General features: G+C 48.1%; 6 protein-coding genes across 6 annotated transcripts; 3 read left to right on the top strand and 3 right to left on the bottom strand.

The window, feature by feature from the left end:
• Nucleotides 1-675: 675 nt before the first annotated feature.
• On the bottom strand, nucleotides 676-2,450 carry F5891DRAFT_1027496 (uncharacterized protein). The gene is made up of 5 exons (XM_041361442.1): nucleotides 2,354-2,450; nucleotides 1,933-2,291; nucleotides 954-1,881; nucleotides 852-892; nucleotides 676-802 (listed from the first exon to the last, which is right to left on the bottom strand). The coding sequence occupies exons 2-4, from the start codon at nucleotides 2,257-2,259 to the stop codon at nucleotides 888-890; spliced, it is 1,260 nt and encodes a 419-aa protein (XP_041227265.1). The 5' UTR covers nucleotides 2,260-2,291; nucleotides 2,354-2,450; the 3' UTR covers nucleotides 676-802; nucleotides 852-887.
• Nucleotides 2,451-5,846: 3,396 nt separating this feature from the next.
• On the bottom strand, nucleotides 5,847-7,473 carry F5891DRAFT_227908 (uncharacterized protein). The gene has a single exon (XM_041371006.1). It carries the CDS (start codon nucleotides 7,291-7,293, stop codon nucleotides 5,932-5,934), a length of 1,362 nt encoding a protein of 453 aa, XP_041227264.1. The 5' UTR covers nucleotides 7,294-7,473; the 3' UTR covers nucleotides 5,847-5,931.
• On the bottom strand, nucleotides 7,454-8,702 carry F5891DRAFT_1163712 (Aldehyde/histidinol dehydrogenase; the record flags this gene model as incomplete). Its single annotated transcript, XM_041365333.1, has 6 exons — nucleotides 7,454-7,606; nucleotides 7,656-8,257; nucleotides 8,311-8,396; nucleotides 8,444-8,519; nucleotides 8,558-8,585; nucleotides 8,628-8,702. The coding sequence occupies 5 exons, from the start codon at nucleotides 8,700-8,702 to the stop codon at nucleotides 7,740-7,742; spliced, it is 783 nt and encodes a 260-aa protein (XP_041227263.1). The 3' UTR covers nucleotides 7,454-7,606; nucleotides 7,656-7,739.
• A 1,563-nt stretch (nucleotides 8,703-10,265) lies between these two features.
• Nucleotides 10,266-11,760, top strand: F5891DRAFT_950226 (uncharacterized protein; the record flags this gene model as incomplete). The annotated part of the gene is made up of 5 exons (XM_041374937.1): nucleotides 10,266-10,347; nucleotides 10,397-10,602; nucleotides 10,653-10,994; nucleotides 11,042-11,250; nucleotides 11,301-11,760. The coding sequence occupies 5 exons, from the start codon at nucleotides 10,266-10,268 to the stop codon at nucleotides 11,758-11,760; spliced, it is 1,299 nt and encodes a 432-aa protein (XP_041227262.1).
• A 2,299-nt stretch (nucleotides 11,761-14,059) lies between these two features.
• On the top strand, nucleotides 14,060-14,530 carry F5891DRAFT_911154 (uncharacterized protein; the record flags this gene model as incomplete). Its single annotated transcript, XM_041373624.1, has 2 exons — nucleotides 14,060-14,320; nucleotides 14,375-14,530. Coding segments are annotated over 2 exons (417 nt in total), but the record flags the coding sequence as incomplete, so codon positions are not given.
• Nucleotides 14,531-15,578: 1,048 nt separating this feature from the next.
• Nucleotides 15,579-16,934, top strand: F5891DRAFT_909417 (uncharacterized protein; the record flags this gene model as incomplete). Its single annotated transcript, XM_041373600.1, has 5 exons — nucleotides 15,579-15,873; nucleotides 15,930-16,129; nucleotides 16,180-16,369; nucleotides 16,423-16,497; nucleotides 16,546-16,934. Coding segments are annotated over 5 exons (1,149 nt in total), but the record flags the coding sequence as incomplete, so codon positions are not given.
• Between the last annotated feature and the right edge of the window lie 372 nt (nucleotides 16,935-17,306).

Genomic DNA, 17,306 nt, shown 5'->3' with positions numbered 1-17,306 from the left:
GTGGTGGGCGGCCCTTGAGTTTTCGATGGGGCTCCCAGAGCTCCCAGCCACGAGTCCGTGGATAGCTGATCACTAGTCGGGGCTTCCGCCCTCAGACTTAGTGATCGCTTGACTCTAGCGACAACCTTGTCGCGAGTCCATGCGCTCTCGACACCCAGGTCGAGAGCGCCCGCGTCAACGCTCAACCCGCTCACTACAGCTGGGGAGCTCAGCGGAAAGGTACCTGGTACGTTTTCATTGTCGTTTTCGTTCGACATATTGATTTTTGATTTTCGAGTGTTGAATATAGATGTAGGATTTTGTAAAGCAGGGTCGTCGCGTACGAGGGTGATCAGTCCTCGTTGACGGCGGCCGTAGGGAGAATTTTTATTTAGATTTTAGGGAAGTTCAAAATATGTGGCGTTTGTAAAACGTTCACACTGTAGAGTCGATTGTTGAATAGACTTAATTCAGACGAGAGAACTGTCCGAACTAAATGTTATTCGGTGGGGGAAAGATCAACTACTCTAACAGTAGATAATCAGAGTCTTATATACTGTAGAGTAAGGAATAATAAAGAAAATAAGAGAAACTATGGGGAGATGTTGCCTTGTAACGATGAAGGCTTTTTAGGAACGCTACAAGAACAGGGGTATAAACTCTATTTGTATTTGAAAATTTTCTCAACACGACCCCGAAGAGTAACTTAGCTAGTCCACTTCAGTGAGGACTTACACTTGTCTGAATGCACCGGCAGCCACCGTGTTCTGATCAAGGCTGTGACTCCTTCGGCTCCTTTGATGTAAAGATGAGTGGTGCACCGGCGAGTCGTTTCAGATGGCATGTCTTAGATTGTTCAAATCTGGCGGCAGATAAAATGCATGATTGATTACAGTCGCATGATAGAATCAATGTACGTAGATGCAAGTTACATCTTCCTCAGCCACACTTAAGCCAAAGCTTTTCGTTCACAGCCAGTTCGTATGCGGTGCGAGCGTCCTCTAACAGGTTTTCGAGAAGCTTTTGGTCATTGGGCTTGAACATATCTTTCTCCTGGTCACTCATCTGGAGCAAATCGTAGCAAGTGTCTCGGCTGCAAACTTTCTGGTCCCTCATTACACCCAAGACCTTTTCTCTCCATGTCGTCCATACTGGCGTATCATTTGGAATGAATTTGCGGATGATACCTTCTGGTTCGAAACCTAGTTTCTTCCACTCCGATTCTTCATAAACACCAGGAGGCTGGAGCATCAGGCATGCGAATACGGCGGCAGTTGTTCTCGTGCCAAGGCTGTAAGTCCGCATATGTTGCTCATTCAGATTGAGTGCTTCTAGGAGTAACTCTTCCTGGATATGCTCGTTGTCGATCGAGGACAAGTACAGGTTGTACGCCCACGAAGCTGCGAAAGAGGACAGGAACATAATTTGACCAAAGAATGTGCCCTGGGGAATTAAGAGCAGTTGCGCGAGGAGTTGTGCAACGAGCAGGAGCGAACACGATCCAATAGCAAAGTACTCGTCCCTGATGGGTACGACCTCATGGTTTGGACCTTGGTCTAAAGATATGTTTCGAAAACCGTCCTCTGCATCGCTTCTGCGGTTTGATTTGGTTGACCTCGTTCCGTCTCTAAAAACGAAACGTTTCCTCTCTTCCTTCTTGCTCCTCATCTTAACCCAAGGCTCATACCTTAGAGTGAACCTGCCTCTCGTAATGGTAGCGACGTCTTCCTCTTTCCCGAGCAGGAGGACGACATCATCACCGTCCATCAGCATTCCGTCTCCGGGCGGAGCCGTAGGTGCTGACTTCACACCTTGCAGCTCTAAACTTGCAGACCCTATGACCAAGGAGGCCATGCCGTTTGAGATGATGCCAAGAAGGATCATCGAACAACAGAACCAGTCGTATGTCCATCCGCAAAGCGCGCATGTGGTGAAGCTGACAGCTATCGGTAGAATTGCAACGTATTTTTGACGCCCGTCATGAGGTTGAATCGTGCGTACTGGCGGTTTCTCTTTTGCCGTTGATTCCTCAAAAACGAGTTGTGTCTGGATAAGAGTCACGTTATTCCGCTTTGTGACTCTTCCTCCTACATGTACTCCTAGCTCTTCCTTGCATATCTGCATCATCAGATACGCAAGGTGGCCGGTGTGCTCCAGGATGGATCCAGATCTAGAAGCAACATATTTTGGGCCCTGCTTGCCATCAAGCTCGAAGAATTTTGCGGGGTCTTCATTAGGTCCAGGGAAAAGCCCATCCCAAAAATGGGAATTTGCGAGCATTCCGAACTTTTTGCCAACGTTCCAGCTGCCAGGTGAGTTGTACCATCCCATATATTTTCGGTACTTGTAAAGATGAATGGTTTGCATTGCGGAGATGGCTTCTTCACCCCCAAAGAACCCTGCGACGCCGGATACGTCGAGGTCAAAATGACCTGTTTGAATATCAATGGGATGTTTGTAGGGCATGGTACGTATGTTGCAATTTGTTTCACAGAATACGGTCCACAGCTGCTCTTTTAAGTGGCGCACCTGATGGGGCGCATGGAGTCAGCACATGAGGAAGCACATGAGGACTAGCTATCCAGCACGTGTTCTCCCCGTGTAATATCCTCCACCTGTGAAGATTATGCTGCTAATTTCACAATCAATCCCTATTTCAAAAGCAATCCACATGGGTATGTTAGCGACACCTTTACCGGTATGTGCTCGCTCTCATCCGTAGTCATCAGTCTTCACGGTCTGGGCGTATCGAGTTCACCATGTGTTGTGTTGATATGATCTACTAGGGGTTGCAGCATGCAGCGTTGGATAACTCAGAAATGTGGCTGTTGTCTTTGGTCTTATGTACTTGCTCCCGGTAACCTCCATACGCGTCCTGTGTCTTGAAGCAATGACACCAGGAGGCCCTTTCATGTTCTCGAACCCTCGCAGATCTTCTGAGCTAAGCTTGAACGACTTTTCTTCCTCATTTTTTTTCCAATTGCTCCACCACTTTGTCTTTCCATATATTCCATATCCCTGTGTCGTTCGAGATGAAACGTTGCATGCAAAAACTGCTTTTGAGGCCAAATTTCGAAAGTCGTGCATCGCCGAGTGCTTTCCATAGGAGATCGACTTGTATCTTCTCCTGCTCTAAGGACGACAAAAAGAATTATATGCCCATGAGGCTGCAACCGATGAGATGAACATGATCTGCCCGAATGTCGATTCCTGAGGGATGAAAAGGAGCTGGAGAAGAAACTGCGCAAGGAGGAGAAACGAGCAAAGTCCAATTCGTCTGTACTCTGGGCCGCCATGCATCCTCGGAACAAATTTGTCTTTCGTTATTGGATTGACGTCTTTCTCTGAGCCTCGGACAATGACCACGTTTTTTTGCATGAGGAGTATCCCATCTGCGGGAGGCGTGTCTGGAGAGAGTTCTTTCCTGTTCTTTCACGCCAGAATTTAGAAAGAAAGTCGAGTCGAGCAGAGCTGATGACAAAGCAAGATTTCCCAGCACGACTATATTGTCTAAGGACCATGTCGCTGCTTGTCCAATGTACTTAAAGTGAGGACAGGACTCGAAACGTCCGGTGGGTAGAGGCATGAGGTAGTTTGTTGACTCTGTTCAATTTCTTATCCCCGTTGAACGTGTCAGGAGCCGCGTCCAAATTTCGGCATCAGTGGCGTATTACATAGTTCAGTCAAGTAAATTTTATTCGCTGAACAGTGCAGAGCTCGAAAATGACGTCTACTACGAGCCAACTGGAACAAAATGTAAGACTTTGGACCACACCCCGTACCAGGGGCATTCTCTTGTACAGGCTACTCAAGCCGATACGAGAGAATGTCCCTGGAATAGATAACGCAAGAGAGAAATCCCGGATGACCATTGGATACGAACTCGGTTGGGTCGCTTGAGTGACCCCCCGTCCTACTACACATAGCTGATATTATAGTAGTGAGCAGTAGTGAGGACTTGAGATTTACATTCACTTACTGGCGATGACGTAGAAGTGGAAGTCCAGGCACTCGGTGACTGGTTGGCGTCGTGTGGTCGGAGCATTTGGGAGTCAAAATGCTCCTACACGGAGTAAGCAGATGGGGTTGCGAAATGCTGATAATGTGGAGATGGCCACGAGGTTCGACCTCCAGGTTGACGAGATGACATGATAAGGGTGTTGGAGAGTCGGTAGGATGGTATATATGGACTGCAATTGTAAGTCTGATGTCGATGATATGATTGTTCAGACATTTTAAAGGCCACAATCAATGCCTGGAAGGTTGAGGTGTTGATGGAGATAAGTATAAGCCGCAGTCAGTCACTCACGGTTGTCAGTGACTCACTATGATTCTTACTCCATCGAGCATAGTTGTTTTGTTCGACGCACGATTTTAAGTACTTGTGACAGTAGAGTTTACCATGACTGCGATTATAATTACGCATCACTGACGGGTCTCAGCGAGCATCGCCCACCCTTGCCCTACAGTGATTTCTGCACCGTCGAGCATAAGAACGACTTTGATCGTTTCGTTCTGCACGCGGAGCCAACTGTAAAGTGCGGTAACGCAGTCAAATCTACATCACTTCCATCATGCATCAGCTTCGATGTCACCCACCTTGCCCACGGTGATTTCTCCAATGAGTGAGTCAGTTGCGTTCGCATGGCTCCCCTTACTATGACTCAATTTGCCACGAGCGACGGACCTTCTTCCAGCAGACTTCGGGCGGCCTCGATGCCAGATCTTCAGATCAGTTATCTGAAGCTGAAGTTCTTTTCACTTCCGATTGAGACAACTTGCGCCAATGAAAAGTCACCGTGCTTCGCAGAGTCCAGAGAGGAAGTTTGTTCACTTCCGGTTCAAATAACTTGCGAGGCTGGTATATGGCATTAGGATTGCGTAGGGGTTGATTGGAATAGCCAACGACATTATGTAATGGATGTAGTCTTTCTTTTCGGCGTTGCCCATATCACTGCGACAGCGACGTTCGAAACAATACTTAGCACACATGGATTGCCCTAGTGTCCAGCATCAATGGCGTGGTGTATGCCAAAGTACTACATATTACAGTGGCCAAGTTTGTTCATTTGTGGAACGCCTCTTCGACGAAAATGACCTCTACTGGTAACTGCAAGCCAACTCAAACGAAGTCTAAGAAAACTTCAGGTGAGTGGCTTCTTGAACCTTCATCTTCAATTAATTTGGCGCGTACTGCCACTCATTTTGTCCAAAGATCTCAGAGTCTGACTCACAAGAAACGTCCACCGCGGTGCAATGGGTGCCCTCTAAATACAGCTCAGATGTATCTCAGTACGTTCTCGTAGGCCTCCCAGGGCTCCATGTGGCAACCGTCAGCTGCTCGGTTTTCCTCTTATCAAGAGAGACCTTTGGTACATAGGGACCATTACTTTCAAGCAAATTTGGCCGGACAGAACCTTACCAGACGATCATCTCTTTATTGCCATGAACTCCCTTACATTTCTCGAGGTATATCTCGGCCTTCGCGCTTGTACCATGGCACGTGGAAAGGTGGTTGGAGACTCGAAGAATATCTTACCGGAGTGTATGTCGTCGCCTGGAAAGGTGCTGTTGTTAGTATTGTGGAGGGATACAGAACCCGAGGCGACCTGTCCAACGCCAAGTCAAGTGCATTCCCTGGAGGTGAAGCTTAAGCGCTCACCGAGATGGTGGGTTGAAGTCCCAGTGCGTATGCATATTGACCTCGAGAATCGTTTAGCTGGCATTCTTTATTCATTTATCTTTCGCAATTTTGATGAATACTGCGCCATGGTTCCATGACTGGTCGTGTTACCTACCCACATGGGTATGTTGACACCTTTGCTGGTATGTGCTCGATTTCATCTGTACTCATCAGTCCTCACGATCTGGGCGCACCGAGTTCACCGTGTATTATGTTAATGTCATCTAGGGTTGTATAACTTCTGAACAGGTGGTACGTACGTTACAACTCTAAACAACGGAGTCCGGTCGAGTTACTTGTTTCTCAGAAATGTGGCTATTGTCTTTGATCTTATGTACTTGCTCCTGGTAACCTCCATACGTGTCCTCTGCGTCTCGAAGCAATGACGCCAGGAGGGCCCTTTCATGATCTCCGAACCCTCGTAGATCGTCTGAGCTAAGCTTGAACGACTTTTCTGCTTTGTTATTTTCCAACTGCTCCGCCACTTTGTCTCTCCATACATCCCATACCCTCGTGTCGTTCGAGATGAACCGATGCAAGACTTTCTTTGGTTTGAAGTCGACAGATGGCCTTTGGATGCCATGACTGAGGACCAAGCATGCAAAAACTGCCTGAGCAGCTCTGCTTTTGAGGCCAAATTTCAATAGTCGTGGATTACCAAGTGCTTTCCATAGGAGATCGACTTGTATCTTCTCCTGCTCTAACGACGACAAAAATGAATTATATGCCCATGAGGCCGCAACCGATGAAATGAACATGATCTGCCCGAATGTCGATGCCTGAGGCATGAAAAGGAGCTGGAGAAGGAACTGCGCAAGGAGGAGAAGCGAGCAGAGTCCAATCCGTCTGTACTCTGGGCCGCCATGCATCCTTAGGACGAATTTGCCTTTCGTTATTGGATTAATGTCTTTCTCTGCGCCTCGGACAATGACTACATTGTTTCGCATCAGGAGTATCCCGTCTGCAGGCGGCGTGCCTGGAGAGGGTTCTTTCACGCCAGCAAGAAAGTCGAGTTGAGCAGAGCCGATGACAAAGCAAGATGTCCCGCCTGAAATGACTCCCAGCAGGATGAGGGCAAAAGCTAGCCAATCTCCCGAAGCCGCGCAAAGCACGCACGTTGCGAGATTGATGGTAATGGGGATAGCGGCCAAGAGAGCATGGTGGACGCTCATCATTGGCGCCTGGTCCGTGTGCTCGAGTATCACATCTCCGACATCGAGGATGGTGACTGTTTGAGGTATAGTCTCCCGTCCTCCCAATTCTACCACTTCCTCGACTTCTTCCGTCTTCTGCACCACGAGGTATGCCAGGTGACCACAGGCCATATCCGTGCCTGACAAAACGCCCCAATAACGGGGGCCGGTCTTTCCATCCAGCCCAAATACTTCAGCTGGTGTTAAATTTGGACCAGGGAAAAGCCCATCCCAAAATCGCGAATTAGCAAGTTGCCCGAACTTTTTGGCAACAATGTAACTTCCTGGTGAATTATACCAGCCTAGCCAGCGCCTCCCGCGGTAGAGATGGACAGTTGCCATCGCTGAGATGGCTTCATCCCCACCGAAGAATCCAGCGACGCCCGACGTGTCGAGATTGAAGCTCGACTGGCTGATGGACACATTGAGGATAGGCATCTAGTAAATCTAACCATTAGTTGTAAAGCAACTCAACAATAGGCTCATTTCCTCAAGGTAACCGAACGTGGGGACCTGGTGGGAATTTTCATTTCAGGGTCGAGACTTACTAGTTCGGATGACCCCTCATCGACATCGTGTAAGTAGAATGCATAGCAATCTACAACTACTTATAATATCATACCCACGCAGCGCACAAATGTCCGGCAACTACTAGTGAGGTGCCTGTCAGGTACAATCATATATCAACCAAACTGTTAGACAGTGTGGTACATCGGCCTTTGGGGGCCTCCTTGTTCATCTGGGTTACAAGGTACGCGACGTGAGTCGTTCCAGTTCCTTCCAATGATGGTGCCACACAGAGAAGCGATGTTTTTAGGACTCAACTGCTTGTTTAGCCCGAGAACTTTTTATGGCTTTTCGTCAAGCCCAGAGAAAAGTGCGTTTCAGACCCGATGGTGCTCAGGCACTTGACGACGGCGAAGCCACTGAGAGCATTGTATCAGTGGATAGTCAATATGGCTTGTACGGCTTCGTCTCCACCGAAGAATCGTGCGACGCCAGATACAACCAAGTTGAATTTGGTGTTGAGACATAGTTGGTATGTAGTTACACCGTCGTTCGCTCACTCGAATGATCTGCAAAACTGCATTTCGGATCTCTGCCGACTTGTAGATGACACGGAAGTTCTTTCCTTCTGTCTCACCGACGATTCTCGGATACCTTTTTACTTGTCCGGATTTGCGGTGATGTCTTTCCATAGGTTCTTGATTATAAACGTGCTGCCTGTGAGGTGGAGCGCAGCAAAGTTGGGGGTGCGATGACTTCTGGAAATGGCCTGGAATGCACTGAATGACGCTGGGTGGAACATCAGCCTCCGCGAGGATCTGATAGATCAAGTAGTTGGAATACGTGGCTGCTGGTGAAGGTTTCCATACGACTGTGTTACCGACGATTGAGGGAACTAATTTGTCTGGTTCAGAACGCAATGATTAGGATAAAAATAGTGACTCGTACCACCTGGAAGGTTTCCACTGATCGCTGTGAAGTTGAATGGCGAAACTGCGAGAACAAAGCCTTCCAGCGCACGATACTCGACGCAGCTATCCAATCATCAGAAGTAGCTTGATGGAAGGGGCATCGCACTTACTTCCATGATCCTGCTGCGTTCTTAGGAGGCTGTTGTGTGTAGAGCTCCTCGACACATTTGACGCCGAAACGGAAAGCTGCGAAAATTCCATCAACCGACTGCCATCAAGCTTACACACCTCTGCGGCAGCATCGATCTCGGCCTGCAAAGCGTTTTTCCCTTAACCAAACATAGTAGCTGCTACCAATCTGTAACGGTACTTGCCGCTAAGAAGTTCTGCAGCACGCAGGAAGATGGTGGCGCGATCGTTCCAAGGCATGGCCTCCCACTCAGCTTTGGCGGAAAGATGGAAGAGTTGCCCGGCACTTTAATTCATTTTCCTCACATCGAGGTTGCTCTCGCTGCGATCTCTTTCAAGAACTCATTCATCAGGAAATCCGAGATACACATTGCATTGCCTGTGATATTGACCAGTATGTAAAATCACTGCTGGTTGCCTGCAGGTCCTGCTTCTTCGGCATCCTCGAACGTCCTTGCTTCTAGCGCGGTCGGATACTTGATGTCGATGTCAGCCACGAAGCTGTCGGCAGGACAGCTTATCCCAAGCCATCTTCAGCACGCCGATATTTCTGTGCGGAGATCAGATAGCTCCTGCCTGTGAGTCAAGGGAGGCCCCGACACTAATTTGGCAAGATTCTCGTGCCTGTCACAGTAACGCACTCCGCGTGACGGATGACATAGGGCAAAGGGTTGATCGCACCTGGGTTGCCCTATTAATAAGCCTTATTATACTTGGCAGTTACGTGTCTCGCCAACTATAATTAGGCTTGGTTTCATCAAATCCCTACACCAGCGTTAAATAGTGCCCCAGCTCCTCAAAATACCTTCAAAAAAACTATGTACACCTCACTATGGTGGGCGCGCGCGCGCATAGGCTATATTCGGTAAGCATCCCGCCCCGCCTTAATTGCGTCATATTCCTATTTTAATTCGGCACGCTCGGCAACGCCTACTACGCTTCCTAATTCGAACCAAGGGGCCCTTCTCACGCTTCCTAGCTCTCCTCATCACTGTGCTCATCGTCCCTGCCGTTCCCTGCCTCCATCGTGCCCCCATTGTTCCGCCTTTGTCGTCGTCGTCGTCAACCTCCTTCGTTCCTGCCGTTTCCCACCTCCCTCGTGCCTTCTCAACCTCCTTCGTACCTTCGTCGTCGTCGTCGTCCGTACCTGCCGTTTCCCAACTCCCTCGTGCTTTCGTCGTTGCCCTCCTTCGTATCTGCCGTTTCCCGCCTCCCTCGTGCCTTCGTCGCCCCAACCCAGTAATGCCTCGTGCCTCAGGTGTCGGGAGGGTCAAAGGGCTCTCGAAATCCATCATTTCCCATGGTTTTAGAGGGGGTCATCGCTATTCCAAAGTCCTGGCAGCCGGCAAACAAAGCCAGCGTATGGCAGAGGCAGATTCCAGCCGCCAGGCTGCTATACAAGGTATGTACTATTTTCTTTTTTTATCATTAACGCTTATTGTTGTATTAGAAATGTCATCAGAGGACCGAAGCCGCGTCGAAAATATGATGGCAGATTTTGGAATGGACGTGGAGGTGTTCACCCATACAGTGCCTCCAGGTGAAGAGGCCTTTGACCTCAGTCACGCAGGTGGGGAGCATGAGGCATTTGAAGACCTTGCTCATCAACTGGCGGATCTAACTGGATAGTACGTATTCACCACTGTGTACAACTCTTCAAATATTAACACCCATTGTAGTCATCACATTGATCCACGAATTCGGGGAGAACGCATCGACACTCAAACCGCTCATTGGGGCCTTCAGATAGATCGTCTCGTTGACGCCTACTTAAACTATCGCAGTCGAGATTCCGGGGACGGTATGCCTGATATTTCAGATCAGGTCCTGTCAGGTGTCGATGCTTCATTCTCAATTAATGAGATTGAACTCATTGATACATTCAGTAAGTCTGAAACGTTCCTTGATATCTTGTACTTATTTTTTCTTTGCAGCACGAAGGCGCTCACATCTACGACCATTACCGTCTCATCAATACCCGAATGAAACCCTCATCTACTATGGGTACATCGGGTGTGCCCCGATGTATCCTTCTGTTGCCATCTCGCTTCGTACACTCGCTGCCTACCGTCAGTCGCACCGAACGTGTCCCCGGTTCAGTATCCAATCACAATGCAAGACTTTATGTTACCTTCACGATGTACGTACATTCCTCACATTGAGGTTCGTTTATTTACGTTGAGTTTGTAGATTCCATATCGGCCATACTTAAAAATGCAATTCTCGGCAGCCTATGACGTTTTTCTAGAAATCCTCCATCGCATCAACCAGCGTCTGCGTCAGGCGCTCAAACGGGATACCGTCAACTGGCGTATGTTAAACACATGCCCTGCATGCTTTTACAAGCTCGACGATGAACCTGCCCTCGATTTTGAATGGCTGGTATCAATTGATGGTAACAATAGCCTGAAGCGATGGGACTCGTCCATCTATGGTACCACCGCCCGATCTGATTCTCGCACAGCTCGTTCGGATTATTGGATTCATGCTGACGCTGTTGACAAGTTTGAGAATGAAGTCAAATCCCGACAAGTAAGTGTTTACTATGTATACAACTATGTTCTAACATTATCTTTTAGACAGACTTGAGGAATGATGACGACTGGGAGGATGAGCCTACAGACCCAGATCATCCGGGAGCATTCACATGCGTCAATCGATGGAGAAACGCTGGCCCAGACTCACGTAAGAAGATGTTTGCCGTATTCCAAGAGTCAGGTATTTTTATCGCTTCATGCCGCCATCGCTTTGTGCTTCTCGCGTGTGATATGATCCGAAGCGGAGAACTGTAAGACCGCATTTTGATCTAATTTTTATATTACTAATGTATTCTGGCAGTGCGAAATATCCGATAGCGATCATCGACAAACTCCTTACGGTATATGGAAAAAATGGAGGTTGCGCGTACGATATCGGTTGCGCATTCTCGAAGACGTTAGCTAATAGTACGTTGGGCCCTCGTGCACACGATCTCGGCTTTCGGATGATGGTTGGCGCCTTCCATGGCCATGCGCACAATCGAAGGTGTCAGCTTGACTGGCACCCAATGTATATCTCTGGAACTGGCCATACTGAGGGCGAGGGTTGTGAGCATATCTTCTCTGCATCTAACGAGCTTGCGCGTAGCACAAGGCATGCTAACTGTTTTCATCGCCACCAAGCCATCGAGGAACATTTCGCTTTTTGGGATGCCGATAAGTATGCTGCACTTAGTAAGTCAAAAAATCAAGCTGTAATTGTAATACTGATGCCGCAGTGTCAGGTAATTATTTGTGGACTCATTATCGCGAAGCGTTGAAATCTGTTCGGTTGCTGACAGCCGAGCTAGAAACTATCAAGGCCGAGCTACGCCTTAGCGACAACGACTTCCCTGGATTCTTTGATCAGGAACGCATATATCTGGATGGTCTGAAGCAGCCAGCTCCACGAGATCGACTCTCTATACGTTACGTTGAAGTACTAGACGAACTCGCTGAAAGAAGGTATCGTGCCATCGACTACTAACTACCACCCATCCCCTGATATGAATTTTAATAGAGCTGAATGGGATCTCGCCCGTGAATCTGGCAATAACGCTCTTAATGGAGTACATATTGGCAGCTTGGAACAGATGCATGACGCCCTGAAGCAAGCTCGCATCCGAGTTAATTCTTCATACGCCAAATTACAGCATGCCGAGGGGCTTGTTGCTCATTGCGAAACACTCTTATCTGTCGATGAGAGATGGTTGATTGGCGGTGACGAATACAAACGTTTCAAGGAGGAAGCGACACTCGGCAAGTATCGTACTGCATTGGATGAACTCGAACGTTTGGTCATCATGAGATTGTTTGAACTCTCAAAGCTCTCGTTATCGGGCACAGGTTTGAGATTTCCACTACTAGTAAGCGCTTGTACTATGACTGATTCGTTTACAAATTGTTTAGGATACAAACTACGTCAACAGATTAGTAAAGCTTTACAGCGGCGCTCGGACACTATTTGCAACGCGATCAATCGCTACAATATCCAGGCTGCTTCCCTCATCCCACCGAGACAAACGATCACATGGAAAGACATTGCCGAATACAGTTTCCTTGGCGAGTTTGACCTTCTGCGTGACTCTCGTACTGACATCCAAGACAAGGATTGAGCAAGGCCAGCTCACCGTGAGGCGACTACAAAGTACTTCAAGCTCTGCCGAGCTCGCGAAGAAATTATTCGACTCAATATTGAAATTCGCCGGCTCCGAACTGCTATCCACGATGAAACCATTGACACGTCTGCCGTTATCGACAAACTTCTTGTAGCTAACCCTTTGCTTGCTGCCGAGTTGAAACGCCAGTGGCGCTCACGGGCGGCTATCAACGCTGTGCACACATATCGGTTAGATCAGATTGAGAGACTATTTGGATTCTCTGGTATTAGTGGCATTGGAACTCACCTTGCGAATCCTGCGTTCAGCAGACCAGTCAATACCAACGGTGCTAGTTCCGGTGAGTGTGGATCTTTAACTACCTATATCGCATTAATTCTCGCCACAGCACAAGCAGAGAATCCTGATTCTTCTGCGTCGGAATTCCATGATATTGAAGCCCTTGACCGTGAAGAGCACGAAGTGGTCACTGAAGACATGGCTGATTTTTTGTACTCAATAAACGACTGACACCATCTCTGCTTTGTAATTGTTTTTTTTCATGTACCGCATAGGACTACATATATGAGAAGTTTTCTGGTTTGATCGGTGATATAAGAAAGAGTAGGTAGACGATTGTATAAGTGATTGTGTGGGTGATATAAGAAAGAATTGAACAACTTGAATACCTATGATGTTCGGATAGGTTAGTTGGCGACCCCGAGCTTTCTGCATGGTGACCTTGTCGCGATTCCTTGATCCAACTTGAATGTCGATGATGTTTGGATAGGTGAGTTGGCGATCTCACCTTGATCCAACTTGAATGCCGATGATGTTCGGATAGGTGGACCAACTTGAATGCCGATGATGTTTGGATAGGTTAGTTGGCAATCTCAAGCTTTCTCCTGTGGTGACCTCATCACGATGATATTCAGATAGGCTAGTTTGGCGACCCCTGGTAGGCTTTCTTGAATGTTAGGGAGACTCTTTGCCTGACTCGGAGGATTATGCGGCTATCTGAAGTGTCATGCCGTTCATAGCATAGTCCTTTGTCATTCCTGTATGAATATGCATTGTATACTATTTTGTACTATGTAGTTGTGTGATATCCGATCTTGCAAAGTGAGCTCACGTGCTGTATTGAGTGTCAAATCACGGACAACGCAATATTCTGCTGAACACATGTATTCAGCTGAATTCTATAGCAGCAACTTGAAGTCGCCAGCCTTTCATTTTCTTCATGGTTTACGACCACTGCTATTTCATGCTTGATCTGTGCTTCTGGAACTCATTCCAGAATTGCATGGCCTGCAAAAGTGAGTATTACATTTTACGTTTTGGCGCTTATCTGTGCTTTTAACCTTGCTTCACAACTACAGACTACATCACCGGTTCCATAATGGTCACTCCAATCTCTAGCCTCAGAGCCACTGCGTCTATCACCTCCGTTCAGCCCTCAAGTCAAACCACGGAATCAGCCACTAAAAAATTCGCCATCCCCAGTCTTGCCAATCTACACAACTCAACGTTCGCTCAAGGATTCAGCAATAACGAACGTCAAGCAGCCGCCAGGGCTTTACTGAGACACGACGTTCACATTGACGGGACACACTATCAGGCTAGACTGCCTGGTGGCCTTCACCCGTCGTACTTTGCCTTTAGCAGCACTGCTAAACGAACCAGTGAAAAATCCCTTACCCACGAGGAGCTTCTGGAGGCATCACTGCAAGACGTCTTCGACGCCGTGAGTCATTCAAGTCAGTGTCCGCATCTTATTTATGTCTCACTTGTTTCCCAGCTGAGTATGCAAGATCGCCTTGATGGCGGAATTTCTGTCCTCATTCGATGCGCTGGGTCTGAAGCAGTCTCTTCACCCGAAAACCTCCCTGTCGACCTCTACATTACGCCCCGCGAACTACAAGAAACTCCCGAGCGAATTGGCGGAGACCTTGCCGTCTGGGTGCAGGTATTTGCCCAGGAGTTTGCAATGCCACAACCTCGAGCGGTTCAATCAACGTTGTGTCATCGAAAACATCCAACCGCCACCATGCTGTAAGTAGTAGATCATTTTCGGCTTCACTGTTCACACAACTGACTCAAATTCAACAGTTTCTGCGGCTCATATCAATGTCAAGGGCCCACAGTATCTACCTGGCCCAGTGGTTGCTACTGGAGCGCATATACAATGTTCTGCTCAACCGGCCCATACCTTCACGCAAGAATTGAAAGCAACTGCGGTGCACGATGCTCCTTCTGCAGCTATCCGTGGGGGTGCAGAAATGAGCGAAGGTATTGGCGAGAACATTTCGCCACAGCTGACCACCCAACACACACGAGTTCGCCGACGCAGGCACGCGGAAATTTTCACACCCGGCAAGGTAACTAATGATGGCCCGATTTTTTCGGTACCAAGACTGGAGCAGGATACTGCATGTGGACCGCCACTCATTAGTATTGGACCGAATACTGACGCCGCTCTGGATTGGATTAAGTTGGGGGATGAAGTTTTACCTAAGCTCCATGTTCTAGTTCAAACTGTGCGTAGCAGCCGATGGGAGGCAGTGTTCAGGTCTCCAAAATGGGATCTCTCGTACGAACATGCTTCCATTCTGTCTAGGGCGCTCCTGGCTGACCTTCAGGGCATGCCACGTAGCCCTGATGTTGTAAAGGTCAGTGATATTATTTTGGCTGCTGCTGTCATACTAACTCAATTGAATGTCCATAGCAGCCGTCATCTGTCCTCATGTCCATTTTGAAGCTTATTGGTATATTGATTTTCTTATGCGGCCTATACTTTTTCGGCATCTTATTATTTTGGCTGTAGATCACTTTCCCCTTTTGAGTCTTAGTTATAAGCCATGTGTCCTGTTTTTTTGCCGTGGGTTAGAAAAAATAAATGCATTGGTGTGTATAAAATATTCGTATTCAACTACAAAGGCCCTTTGCTGATTTTTGCCATCCTTCTGTGGGTGATGGTCTCCCAGTCCTTCTATGCTGCGAAGCGCATTCAAGCACCACCTCGTAGTCGTCCTAAGGTCACCCTCAGCAAAGAAGCTCGCGCGGCACTCAAGTTTCAGCGAACCGAGAAGTCGCGTCAATTCAAGGATGCGCTTGATCTTGCATGGGGCCAAATTGACGATGTTACAACAACCATTGCTGCTACCCATCGCAAGAGCTTCCGTCGTGTACAGCACAATTTATACATGGGTCGGGGATCACTCCGTTCGAAGCATTCAAAGCCCAGCGTTTGGAACGCATTTTGCTGGAAGAAATCTCAGGAAGCGAAGAAAGAGAACTGTAAGTCTGTTGATTTGTATCATATGCATTTTCATGACTCAATGTTGAATTAACAGGCAATGGCCACGGAAAGGAAGCACTCCAGTCACTGGTCCGCGACCACAAGGATGAATACCACGCTCTCACACAGGAAGAACAACAAGAGTTGCTCCAGGAATTCGCCGACCAGAAGGAGACCAAGGTCTCTGGGTTACGTGTCTCAACGAAGTCGAAGATCAACGACATCACTCAAACCCTGAAGGCGGTAGAAAACGAGGTACGCACCCTCGAATTGCAATACAATGTTACTAAGTGTCTCGTTACTAGCTCAATAGTTTAAATTCTCGCACTGGCGCCGAGGTCATGTTGTATATGACGCGCGGTACTACTGATCTACCTCTCCGTGCAATCACCTTCACAACGCCGGGTGTCAATCACTTTATGGACTCTGTCATCGGCATCGATACTCAGGACTTCCTCAGCAAGATGGAAGGTTTCGCTATCCAAGGGATACAAGGTACAGTTTTTCCGTTGTTATTACATTCTCAAGTTAATTTCTATTTGTACTAGGTGCCGCAAGCAACCATCAAAAAGAGGTCTCTAAGGTTCGCGGAGACATTCGAGCAATCATCACCCAGAAATTGAGTAAGTCTTTCCCATCTTTTGACAGCACAGAATTCATTTTATTCATAGGGAAGGTGACCGGAGAAAGCAATGCCAGGATGCAGTGGGCAGACTACTTTCGTAACGTGGTCAACCGCTATCAGGTCGCCATCAAAGGATGGCCGGAGCATATCCCATTCACAAACCTCAGCAGTGTGACCAACGCGCTTCCGGACCTCCATACTCTTTTAGACTGTTGGAAGTCGGGCGATACGAGGTGGGAAGTGTTGAATGACGAGGAACTCGAGCAACTCCGTCGCGAGCGCAATGAAAAAATTGACAGTGGTGACATTATCGAGTCCCGCCGCAGGACACGGTCCGACAAGGGTAAGAAGCAAGTACAACATGCGATAGCTGACCCCAGATGTAGCAAGAAGCACAAGAGTGCAGAGACCATTGAGTCCAGTGACGACGAAGATACCCAGAGTCATGGACGGACACCAGACGGTTCGGAGGATGTCAACACCACTCCGAACGCCAACTCGAACTCTAATACGACCGGGTGTACTGCTGGACGGACACCAGACGGTTCGGAGGATGTCAGCACCACTCCGAACGCCAACTCGAACTCTAATACAACTGGGTGTACTGCTGGACAGACACCAGATGGTTCAAAGGATGTCAGCACCACTCCGAACGCCAACTCGAACTCTAATACGACTAGGTGTACAGCTGGACAGACACCAGATGGTTCGGAGGATGTCAACACCACTCCAAACGCCAACTCGAACTCTAACACGAGTGGGTGTACTGCCGAGCACCCAGTAATGTCAATTCCCCCAGACTCAATC

The sequence above is a fragment of the Suillus fuscotomentosus genome (genome assembly GCF_016647785.1).
Source record: "Suillus fuscotomentosus strain FC203 chromosome Unknown F5891scaffold_20, whole genome shotgun sequence".
NCBI classification, from domain to species: domain Eukaryota; kingdom Fungi; phylum Basidiomycota; class Agaricomycetes; order Boletales; family Suillaceae; genus Suillus; species Suillus fuscotomentosus.
The sequence above is the reverse complement of the archived record's forward strand: the minus strand, read 5'-3'. Positions and strand labels throughout refer to the sequence as shown.

What these genes read in the sequence shown, in the direction of transcription:
- F5891DRAFT_1027496 (XM_041361442.1), bottom strand. Translation starts at nt 2,259, where the DNA reads ATGCTCGCAAATTCCCATTTTTGGGATGGGCTTTTCCCTGGACCTAAT. An exon ending in GTCAAAAATACGTTGCAATT is followed by an intron (nt 1,882 to 1,932) that starts CTACCGATAGCT and finishes GGATGGACATAC; the next exon opens with GACTGGTTCTGTTGTTCGAT.
- F5891DRAFT_227908 (XM_041371006.1), bottom strand. Translation starts at nt 7,293, where the DNA reads ATGCCTATCCTCAATGTGTCCATCAGCCAGTCGAGCTTCAATCTCGAC.